The 12,884-nt window shown below is 46.6% G+C and overlaps 1 protein-coding gene across 1 annotated transcript in view; it reads left to right on the forward strand.

The window, feature by feature from the left end:
- The first annotated feature begins 9,922 nt into the window (after positions 1-9,922).
- The window catches only part of LOC143942220 (uncharacterized), a 34,730-nt gene continuing 31,768 nt past the window's right edge, over positions 9,923-12,884 (forward strand). The window contains exon 1 of the mRNA XM_077463471.1: positions 9,923-9,965. Within this exon, the coding sequence (XP_077319597.1) occupies positions 9,923-9,965 (43 nt within the window). The remainder of the gene's footprint in view (positions 9,966-12,884) is intronic.

Below are 12,884 nucleotides of genomic sequence, written 5' to 3' on the forward strand. Positions count from 1 at the left end.
ATTTAGGTTCGCCGCAGCTTTTTATAGCGCCAGGGACCCCCATATACTACCGCATAAAGCCCCCTGATTGCCCCCTAGTTAACCCTTTCACCAGTGATCACCATATAACGGTTACAGGTGACGCTGGTTAGTTAGTTATTTTTTTATAGTTTCAGGGCACCCGCCATTTATTACCTAGTCTCACTAGTCTACTTTCCAAAATGGGGTCATTTGGGGGGGGTTTGTGCCATCTTGGCATTTTATGGCCTTCAAAACTGTAACGCCCTTAGAAAGCCTGAAGGCGGTGCTTGGTTTTCGGGGCCCCGTATGCGGCTAGGCTCCCAAAAAGTCCCACATATGTGGTATCCCCGTACTCAGGAGAAGCAGCAGAATTTATTTTGGGGTGTCATTTCACATATGCCTATGGCATGTGTGAGCAATATATCATTTAGTGACAACTTTGTGAAAAAAAATAAAATAAAAATTAAAGTTTGGAATTTTCCCGCAACTTGTGGCAAAATATAAAATATTCCATGGACTCAACATGCCTCTCAGCAAATAGCTTGGGGTGTCTACTTTCTAAAATGGGGTCATTTGTGGGGGTTTTGTGCCATCTTGGCATTTTATGGCCTTCAAAACTGTAATAGGTAGTGAGGAGTGAAGTCAAATATTTACGCCCTTAGAAAACCTGAAGGCGATTCTTGGCTTTCGGGGCCCCGTACGCGGCTAGGCTCCCAAAAAATCCCACACGTGTGGTATCCCCGTACTCAGGAGAAGCAGCAGAATTTATTTTGGGGTGTCATTTCACATATGCCCATAGCATGTGTGAGCAATATATCATTTAGTGACAACTTTGTGTAAAAAAAAAATAATAATTTTTTTTTTGTCATTATTCAATCGCTTGAGGCAAAAAAATAAAATATTCAATGGGCTCAACATGCCTCTTATCAATTTCCTTAGGGGCTCTACTTTCCAAAATGGGGTCATTTGGGGGGGTTTTGTACTGCCCTGCCATTTTAGCACCTCAAGAAATGAGATAGGCAGTCGTAAACTAAAAGCTGCGTAAATTCCAGAAAACGTACCTTAGTTTGTAGATGTGACAACTTTTGCGCAAACCAATAAATATACAATTATTGACTTTTTTTTTACCAAAGACATGTGGCTGAATACATTTTGGCCTAAATGTATGACTAAAATTGAGTTTATTGGATTTTTCTAATAACAAAAAGTAGAAAATATCATTTTTTTTCAAAATGTGCGGTCTTTTTACGTTTATATCGCAAAAAATAAAAATCGCAGAGGCAATCAAATACCATCAAAAGAAAGCTCTATTTGTGGGAAGAAAAGGACGCAAATTTTGTTTGGGTACAACATTGCATGACCGCGCAATTACCAGTTAAAGCAGCGCAGTGCCAAAGTGTAAAAAGACCTCTGGTCATTTACCAGCAAAATGGTCCGGTCTGAAAGTGGTTAAGCACACATTTCTGATAATTTTATGGAGAGGATTAAGAAGATAACCATGCAATGGTGCAGCAGATAAACATATAGCACAGTGAGGAAGGTTTGTGGTCCAGGTGAGAGGACAGTCAAAATTAGAAGCGGCACCCCACCCCCCTCCCCCCACAGTTGCAGAAATCCTTATTGGGGCGCTAGACCAATTTCCAATTTGCCTCTCAGCCCAGTCCGCCCCATAAGACTGCTGCTACACTAACAGTGTAGCACAAGCTGGCGGGACTCTTTTCGTGCTGCCCTAGGCCTGGCCCTTGTCGGCCTAGGCCAAGACACAGCGTTGGTTGGACCCCCTTTTGCCTTCAGAACTGCCTTTATTCTTGGTGGCATAGATTCAACAATGTGTTGGAAATATTCCTCAGAGATTTTGCTCCATAGTGACATGATAGCATCACAGAGTTGCTGCAGATTTGTCGGCTGCACATCCATGATGTGAATCTCCCATTCCACCACATCCCAAAGGTGCTCTATTGGATTGAGATGTGGTGAGTGTGGAGACCATTGGAGTGCAGTGACCTCATTGTCCAGTGGTGAGATGATTGGAGCTTTGTGACATGGTGCATTATCCTGCTGGAAGGAGCCATCAGAAGATGGGGGCACTGTAGTCATAAAGGGATGGAGATGGTCAGCAACAATACACAGGTAGGCTGTGGCATTTAAATAATGCTCAGTTGGTACTAAGGGGCCCAAAGTGTGCCAAGAAAATGTCCTCCACACCATTACACCACCACCACCCTGAACCGTTGATACAAGTCAGGATGGATCCATGCTTTCATGCTGTTTACTCCAAATTCTGACCCGGCCATCTGAATGTTGCAGCTGAAATTGAGACTCAGATCAGGCAATGTTTCTCTGATCTTCTATTGTCCAATTTTGGTGAGCCTGTGCGAATTGTAGCCTCAGTTTCCAGTTTAGCTGAAAGGAGTGGCATCCGGTGTGGTCTTTTGCTGCTGCAGCCCATCTGCTTCAAGGTCCGATGTGTTGTGCATTTAAAGATGGTATTCTGCATACCTTGGTTGTAGCGAGTGGTTATTTCAATTACTGTTGCCTTTCTATCATCTCCAACCAGTCTGCTGTTCAGATTGTTTCTTATGTGACATAGTAGGGGATCGAAGAGGAAAGAGAGGATAAGCCTGTCTGGTTCTGTTTCTAAGATCAAAGCAATCAGAGACAGTATCATTAACGTGGAGCTCCACCCGAAAGGGAAAGTTCCGCTTTAGGTACTACCCCCCCCACCAGCCCCTTTCAGCATGTAATTTCTTTTGGGGGGGGGGGTGCCTAGTTTTGACAGGTACCTGCTCCCATTTCTGAAGTTCTCCCCTTCCCTCCCTGCAGTCACCTGGGACATGTCACAGGTCCCAGATGACTGCAGGACACGCAGCATGACTCACGCCCAGCTGGGTGCCCACACTCACTACTTTACATTGTAGCAAAGTGTCATTTCTTCAGTGTTGTCACATGAAAATATAGAATAAAATATTTACACAAATGTGAGGGGTGTACTCTCTTTTGTGAGATACTGTATGTGGGTTGCCTGTGCATAACTCTGTGCTAAGACCTTATTTATAAATGGCGTACAATACTGTATGCCTGCGTTCTGACAGATACAGTCCGCCTAGCGAAAAGTGTCTGCTCTGAACTGCGCAAGTGTACAGAGCACAAGGAGATTCTGCACGGCTGTACACTTGGCAAGGGGTGTAGTGTCACATTATGCTGCCTATCACAGGATGCTGCGGAAGTGACGTTTCCGCCAGAAATTGCGTACTGCGCATGCGCCGTGCATTCCAACATATGTTCGGCAATACAGTTAAGCAAAAGCATCACAGAATGTTACGGAAGTGACGTTTAACTTTTGAACCAGCGAAACCATCACATAATGTTACGGAAGTGACTGTGCAGACAACACAAACACTGGGCGTTACAACACCAATACTTCCCTTGTTACCTCGTATCAGTTTTTAAATAACCATGCTGAGCTACGTGTGCTGTTAGGTTATGGAGTGCTGGGACTTGTAGTGCCTATCCTGAGCTACGTGTGGTGTTAGGTTCTGCATTGCTGGGACTTGTAGTGCCTATCCTGAGCTACGTGCGGTCTTAGGTTATGGAGTGCTGGGACTTGTAGTGCCTATGCTGAGCTACGTGCGGTGTAGTGTCACATTTTGCTGCCTATCACAGGATGCTGCGGAAGTTACGTTGCCGCCAGAAATTGCGTACTGCGCATGCGCGATGCGTTCCAAACACTTGCGCCGTGCGTTCCAACATAGTTTCGGCAATACAGTTAAGCGAAACCATCACATAATGTTACGGAAGTGATGTTACACACAACACAAACACTGGGCCGTGCGTTACAACACTAATACTTCCCTTGTTACCTAGTAGGTTTTGCATTGCTGGGACTTGTAGTGCCTATCCTGAGCTACATGCTTCAATGTTCAGTGTCATCCTTATCCCCGAGCTTCAATGTTCAGTGTCCTCATCCCTATCCCCGAGCTTCAATGTTCAGTGTCCTCATCCCTATCCCCGAGCTTCAATGTTCAGTGTCCTCATCCCTATCCCCGAGCTTCAATGTTCAGTGTCCTCATCCTTATCCCCGAGCTTCAATGTTCAGTGTCCTCATCCCTATCCCCCTGCTTCAATGTTCAGTGTGCTTCAATGTTCAGTGTCCTCATCGTTATCCCCGTGCTTCAATGTTCAGTGTCCTCATCCCTATCCCCGAGCTTCAATGTTCAGTGTCCTCATCCCTATCCCCGAGCTTCAATGTTCAGTGTCCTCATCCCTATCCCCCTGCTTCAATGTTCAGTGTGCTTCAATGTTCAGTGTCCTCATCCTTATCCCCATGCTTCAATGTTCAGTGTCCTCATCCTTATCCCCGAGCTTCAATGTTCAGTGTCCTCATCCCTATCCCCCTGCTTCAATGTTCAGTGTGCTTCAATGTTCAGTGTCCTCATCCTTATCCCCATGCTTCAATGTTCAGTGTCCTCATCCTTATCCCCGAGCTTCAATGTTCAGTGTCCTCATCCCTATCCCCATGCTTCAATGTTCAGTGTCCTCATCCTTATCCCCTTGCTTCGATGAGGACACTGAACATTGAAGCATGGGGATAGGGATGAGGACACTGAACATTGAAGCTCGGGGATAAGGATGAGGACACTGAAAATTGAAGCTCGGGGATAAGGATGAGGACACTGAACATTGAAGCTTGCGGATAGGGATGAGGACACTGAACATTGAAGCTCACGGATAGGGATGAGGACACTGAACATTGAAGCTCGCGGATAGGGATGAGGACACTGAACATTGAAGCTCGCGGATAGGGATGAGGACACTGAACTTTGAAGCTTGCGGATAGGGATGAGGACACTGAAAATTGTAGCTCGGGGATAAGGATGAGGACACTGAACATTGCAGCACGGGGATAAGGATGAGGACACTGAACATTGAAGCAGGGAGATAGGGATGAGGACACTGAACATTGAAGCAGGGGGATAGGGATGAGGACACTGAACATTGAAGCTCGGGGATAAGGATGAGGACACTGAACATTGAAGCTCGGGGATAAGGATGAGGACACTGAACATTGAAGCTCGGGGATAAGGATGAGGACACTGAACATTGAAGCTCGGGGATAGGGATGAGGACACTGAACATTGAAGCTCGGGGATAGGGATGAGGACACTGAACATTGAAGCTCGGGGATAGGGATAAGGACACTGAAAATTGAAGCTCGGGGATAAGGATGACACTGAACATTGAAGCATGTAGCTCAGGACAGGCACTACAAGTCCCAGCAATGCAAAACCTACTAGGTAACAAGGGAAGTATTAGTGTTGTAACGCACGGCCCAGTGTTTGTGTTGTGTGTAACATCACTTCCGTAACATTATGTGATGGTTTCGCTGAACTGTATTGCCGAAACTATGTTGGAACGCACGCGAGTGTTTGGGACGCATCGCGCATGCGCAGTACGCAATTTCTGGCGGCAACGTCACTTCCGCAGCATCCTGTGATAGGCAGCAAAATGTGACACTACACCGCACGTAGCTCAGCATAGGCACTACAAGTCCCAGCACTCCATAACCTAAGACCGCACGTAGCTCAGGATAGGCACTACAAGTCCCAGCAATGCAGAACCTAAGACTGCACGTAGCTCAGCATGGTTATTTAAAAACTGATACGAGGTAACAAGGGAAGTATTGGTGTTGTAACGCCCAGTGTTTGTGTTGTCTGCACAGTCACTTCCGTAACATTCTGTGATGCTTTTGCTTAACTGTATTGCCGGTGTAGTGTCACAGTTTGCTGCCTATCACAGGATGCTGCGGAAGTGACGTTGTTGCGTACTGCGCATGCGCGATGCGCTCCAAACGCTCGCGCCGTGCGTTCCAACATAGTTTCGGCAATACAGTTCAGCGAAACCATCACATAATGTTACGGAAGTGAAGTTACACACAACACAAACACTGGGCCGTTCGTTACAACACTAATACTTCCCTTGTTACCTAGTAGGTTTTGCATTGCTGGGACTTGTAGTGCCTATCCTGAGCTACATGCTTCAATGTTCAGTGTCCTCATCCCTATCCCCATGCTTCAATGTTCAGTGTCCATCCTTATCCCCGAGCTTCAATGTTCAGTGTCCATCCTTATCCCCGTGCTTCAATGTTCAGTGTCCTCATCCCTATCCGCGAGCTTCAATGTTCAGTGTCCTCATCCTTATCCCTGTGCTTCAATGTTCAGTGTCCTCATCCCTATCCCCATGCTTCAATGTTCAGTGTCCTCATCCCTATCCGCGAGCTTCAATGTTCAGTGTCCTCATCCTTATCCCTGTGCTTCAATGTTCAGTGTCCTCATCCCTATCCCCATGCTTCAATGTTCAGTGTCCTCATCCCTATCCGCGAGCTTCAATGTTCAGTGTCCTCATCCCTATCCCCATGCTTCAATGTTCAGTGTCCTCATCCTTATCCCCGAGCTTCAATGTTCAGTGTCCTCATCCTTATCCCCGAGCTTCAATGTTCAGTGTCCTCATCCCTATCCCCGAGCTTCAATGTTCAGTGTCCTCATCCTTATCCCCGAGCTTCAATGTTCAGTGTCCTCATCCCTATCCCCCTGCTTCAATGTTCAGTGTCCTCATCCTTATCCCCGAGCTTCAATGTTCAGTGTCCTCATCCCTATCCCCCTGCTTCAATGTTCAGTGTCCTCATCTCTATCCCCGAGCTTCAATGTTCAGTGTCCATCCTTATCCCTGTGCTTCAATGTTCAGTGTCCTCATCCCTATCCGCAAGCTTCAATGTTCAGTGTCCTCATCCTTATCCCCATGCTTCGATGTTCAGTGTCCTCATCGAAGCAGGGGGATAAGGATGAGGACACTGAACATTGAAGCTCGCGGATAGGGATAAGGACACTGAACATTGAAGCAGGAGGATAGGGATGAGGACACTGAACATTTAAAGCTTGCGGATAGGGATGAGGACACTGAACATTGAAGCACAGGGATAAGGATGAGGACACTGAACATTGAAGCTTGCGGATCGGGATGAGGACACTGAACATTGAAGCATGGGGATAGGGATGAGGACACTGAACATTGAAGCACAGGGATAAGGATGAGGACACTGAACATTGAAGCTCGCGGATAGGGATGAGGACACTGAACATTGAAGCATGGGGATAGGGATGAGGACACTGAACATTGAAGCACAGGGATAAGGATGAGGACACTGAACATTGAAGCACGGGGATAAGGATGGACACTGAACATTGAAGCACGGGGATAAGGATGGACACTGAACATTGAAGCACGGGGATAAGGATGGACACTGAACATTGAAGCATGGGGATAGGGATGAGGACACTGAACATTGAAGCATGTAGCTCAGGATAGGCACTACAAGTCCCAGCAATGCAAAACCTACTAGGTAACAAGGGAAGTATTAGTGTTGTAACGAACGGCCCAGTGTTTGTGTTGTGTGTAACTTCACTTCCGTAACATTATGTGATGGTTTCGCTGAACTGTATTGCCGAAACTATGTTGGAACGCACGGCGCAAGTGTTTGGAACGCATCGCGCATGCGCAGTACGCAACAACGTGGCCCGTGTTTGTGTTGTGTGTAACATCACTTCCGTAACATTATGTGATGGTTTCGCTGAACTGTATTGCCGAAACTATGTTGGAACGCACGGCGCGAGCGTTTGGAGCGCATCGCGCATGCGCAGTACGCAACAACGTCACTTCCGCACCATCCTGTGATAGGCATCAAACTGTGACACTACACCGAACATATGTTGAAACGCACGGCGCATGCGCAGTACGCAATTTCTGGCGGAAACGTCACTTCCGCAGCATCCTGTGATAGGCAGTGTAGTGTCACAGTTTGATGCCTATCACAGGATGGTGCGGAAGTGACGTTGTTGCGTACTGCGCATGCGCGATGCGCTCCAAACGCTCGCGCCGTGCGTTCCAACATAGTTTCGGCAATACAGTTCAGCGAAACCATCACATAATGTTACGGAAGTGATGTTACACACAACACAAACACGGCCACGTTGTTGCGTACTGCGCATGCGCGATGCGTTCCAAACACTTGCGCCGTGCGTTCCAACATAGTTTCGGCAATATAGTTCAGCGAAACCATCACATAATGTTACGGAAGTGAAGTTACACACAACACAAACACTGGGCCGTTCGTTACAACACTAATACTTCCCTTGTTACCTAGTAGGTTTTGCATTGCTGGGACTTGTAGTGCCTATCCTGAGCTACATGCTTCAATGTTCAGTGTCCTCATCCCTATCCCCATGCTTCAATGTTCAGTGTCCATCCTTATCCCCGTGCTTCAATGTTCAGTGTCCTCATCCTTATCCCCGAGCTTCAATGTTCAGTGTCCATCCTTATCCCCGTGCTTCAATGTTCAGTGTCCTCATCCCTATCCGCGAGCTTCAATGTTCAGTGTCCTCATCCTTATCCCTGTGCTTCAATGTTCAGTGTCCTCATCCCTATCCCCATGCTTCAATGTTCAGTGTCCTCATCCCTATCCGCGAGCTTCAATGTTCAGTGTCCTCATCCTTATCCCTGTGCTTCAATGTTCAGTGTCCTCATCCCTATCCGCGAGCTTCAATGTTCAGTGTCCTCATCCTTATCCCCCTGCTTCAATGTTCAGGGTCCTCATCCTTATCCCTGAGCTTCAATGTTCAGTGTCCTCATCCCTATCCCCCTGCTTCAATGTTCAGTGTCCTCATCCCTATCCGCGAGCTTCAATGTTCAGTGTCCTCATCCTTATCCCCCTGCTTCAATGTTCAGGGTCCTCATCCTTATCCCCGAGCTTCAATGTTCAGTGTCCTCATCCCTATCCCCCTGCTTCAATGTTCAGTGTCCTCATCCCTATCCGCGAGCTTCAATGTTCAGTGTCCTCATCCTTATCCCCCTGCTTCGATGAGGACACTGAACATCGAAGCATGGGGATAAGGATGAGGACACTGAACATTGAAGCTTGCGGATAGGGATGAGGACCCTGAACATTGAAGCAGGGGGATAAGGATGAGGACACTGAACATTGAAGCTCGCGGATAGGGATGAGGACACTGAACATTGAAGCAGGGGGATAGGGATGAGGACACTGAACATTGAAGCTCGGGGATAAGGATGAGGACCCTGAACATTGAAGCAGGGGGATAAGGATGAGGACACTGAACATTGAAGCACAGGGATAAGGATGAGGACACTGAACATTGAAGCTCGCGGATAGGGATGAGGACACTGAACATTGAAGCACGGGGATAAGGATGGACACTGAACATTGAAGCTCGGGGATAAGGATGAGGACACTGAACATTGAAGCACGGGGATAAGGATGGACACTGAACATTGAAGCATGGGGATAGGGATGAGGACACTGAACATTGAAGCATGTAGCTCAGGATAGGCACTACAAGTCCCAGCAATGCAAAACCTACTAGGTAACAAGGGAAGTATTAGTGTTGTAACGAACGGCCCAGTGTTTGTGTTGTGTGTAACTTCACTTCCGTAACATTATGTGATGGTTTCGCTGAACTGTATTGCCGAAACTATGTTGGAACGCACGGCGCAAGTGTTTGGAACGCATCGCGCATGCGCAGTACGCAACAACGTGGCCCGTGTTTGTGTTGTGTGTAACATCACTTCCGTAACATTATGTGATGGTTTCGCTGAACTGTATTGCCGAAACTATGTTGGAACGCACGGCGCGAGCGTTTGGAGCGCATCGCGCATGCGCAGTACGCAACAACGTCACTTCCGCACCATCCTGTGATAGGCATCAAACTGTGACACTACAGCAGCATAATGTGACATAAGGCCCCTGGGCCTTCTTGAAAAATAAACAAGTAGACATGTATTTCCTCATCACATGACTAAACACCATGCAATCGCCGCCCCCTCTCCGCCATTTTTGCTTGATCGGTGAAGGATGCTGCTTCCACGTGCAGAAAAGTTTATCCTTGTTGTGGCAGGTGAGACTCGGAACACCTTAAGGGATGTATTTGTGTTTTGTGACATTTATATTACACCCGTAGTGTGTGACTCTGCATGACTTTTATATATATATAACAGCGCGCCCATTGAACGAGCTTGGTGGAGCTCTGGGGGCGGGGAGGTTAGAGAGCGGCACCTGTAGGCCGACCCCGACCCTCCAGGTATTGTGGAACTATAAGGCCCAGCATGCCTTTAGGAGTCGTGGCTGTCAAAGTCTTGCAAGGCCGCAGGTGTGCGTCGTCCTCCTTCCTCCAAACTGGTCACAGCAGTGCTGATTGCACTATGCAATATATATCTATATATATATATATATATATATATATATATATATATATATATATATATATATCTAGTAAAATATATATAATAATGCTATACAATCATCGATTCACACCTAATCAGCCCTCTAATGGTACTGCAGGAAGATCAACCAACTAACCTGTATGGATATCATTGCTCTATGTATATGATCATTTATTAGAAGTGCCAACCATATAATACACATTTCTGGAGTATGACTTGTACGGTATGGTGGCCATTAAAATGTTGCATACACCACCGTCCCACTGTGTACACCACAGAGTGCATGTCACATACACCACAGTGCATGTAGTATGGTATACGCCACGGAGCGTGTAGGGCAAAGAGGGGCAACAAAGGTAATAAAGGGTCTGGAGGATATTAGTTATGAGGAAAGGTTGCGAGCACTGAACTTATTCTCTCTGGAGAAGAGACGCTTGAGAGGGGATATGATTTCAATATACAAATACCGTACTGGTGACCCCACAATAGGGAGTAAAACAATGAAATTTGCTCAGTTGCAGAATTGTCACTGTCGTTACTTTTAGTGTTTGATGACGGATCTCCCCACAAATCCCCATCGCTCAATTCTGCGAGTGATTCTAATTTATTATCGCTGTTTTCTAGCTGGTCTAAAACCACTTTTGATGTAAAGGGACGCTTTTTGGTTGCTATGGACAATCTCCAGTTTCCAGGCAGAAAGAACAGTATTTATAATATAAAATTGCATGCAGGGCACTGGGCAGACCACTAGGGACAAAGGGGATGTAAAATAAATTGATAAAGCATTGTAATCTGTAAGATTGAAAAAATGCAGCTCTCAAAAAATATATTGTCACCCAGTAGTCCTTAGGGTGAAACATTCACTGAAGAAAACTTGTGAGTAATGTTTACATATATAATAAAGTGCTATAAAGCAGGGCTCGACAAACCCCAGGCGCCAGGTTGCCATAGCGACCAGAAATCACACCCTGGCGCCTAGGCTGCCACCAGCCCACTCGCTATAAATCCCGATGCCCCAGACATGCAGTGCATTAACACTGAACGCCGTCCTCCTCCCTTCTCCACACTCAGCGCGGTGCTTGATGCTTACCAGAGCCGCTGAGTGTGTGAAACTGACAAGTAACAGAGAGAAGAGGATCTGTCAGATTTGAGCTTGATGTCAGGGGTGGGCAGGACCCAGCAGCTATCAAACACCAGCCAATGGTATCTGGGCGGGCCGCTACGTGTATGTGGCCCCACCCCTTTTCTTAAGCAGCCAAATCATTGGCTGGTGTTTTTATAGCTGCTGGGTTCTGCCCACCCTGACATCAAGCTCAAATCTGACAGATCTTCCTCTCTCCTCTGTGACTTGTCATTGTCAGTTTCACACCCTGGCTGGATCTCGCCCACCCTGACATCAAGCTCAAATCTGACAGCTCCTCTCTCTGTTACTTGTCATTTTCACACAGTTACACAGAGTGCTCAGTGTGCCACCTGCCACCTCCAATCAGTGCCACCTACCAGTGACACTCAGTGCCACCGGCAATCAGTGCCACCTGCCATCGCCAACCAGTGCCTGCCAGTGCCATCTGTCAGTTCCACGTGCCAACCAGTTCCATCTGCCAGTGGCAACCAGTACCATCTGTCAGTCCCAAACCAATGCCACCTGCCAATGCTATCTGCCAGTTTCAATCCAGTGCCACCTGCCTAAGCCAACCAGTGACACCTGCCAGAGCCAACCAGTTCCATCTGTTGCCAGCCTTACTCTTTCTGGTCAGCACATTACTGGCCTTACCCCGGGAGATGACAATCCATACCACTCTAAAAAACAAAACAAAAAACTGACTCCTAACTTTTTTTAACTGGCTCCTAGATTCAAAGCAAATTTGTCAAGCCCTGCTATAAAATACTCCTGTAGTCTTGTTAAAGATAATAAAAAGTATAATCCTTCTTATAAGCCAAAATGACAGGTGAACATTATATAGACAACTTCACACACAACTTCTGGGATGTGCATCACACATCAAGAGGGGGGGGTGGATGGGTGCTCTTACCCCAAAGCGTGGACACACATGCCATACGGCGGCGGGTCAATCAGGCATGGAATTATCCTCCAAAACGGATCCTCCAAACCGAACCTCCACAAGCAGAGCAGTGTACACCAACATCAACATCCAAGGGGGTCTGTGTTGAAAAGTTGCAATAGGGACTCCAGAAGGAAGATGTTTGTAGGCATCCCACCAGCAGCATGGATCATAGGAGAAAGGATGAAACAAAAAAGGCCTCCGCATAGAGCAGATAAATCCAACAAAAAAAGGTTTATTCAGATAAAAAAATGTGCAGGTGTAATCACAAAATAAGATATAAAAAGCGTGGTATATTGAGCCTGGCATGCTATGTATCTGGCATGTTTTGTACTCGAGGTACTTCTACTGCAGTACTTTTCACTTTTCACAATTTCTATCATTGTTGATGCTGGCTGCTGCTTTTTTTTTTATTTTATTTTTTTATATAGGGTAGCACAACTTTTTTATTTTAATATGTAAGATTCCAGTTTACTGTACGTATTGTGTGTGTTTTTCACTTTTTGAATTTGGCGCCGTTCTCCGTCCCCG

The sequence above is a fragment of the Lithobates pipiens genome, unplaced genomic scaffold (assembly GCF_037356315.1).
Source record: "Lithobates pipiens isolate NorthernLeopardFrog02 unplaced genomic scaffold, aLitPip1_a1.2 Scaffold_30, whole genome shotgun sequence".
NCBI lineage: Eukaryota > Metazoa > Chordata > Amphibia > Anura > Ranidae > Lithobates > Lithobates pipiens.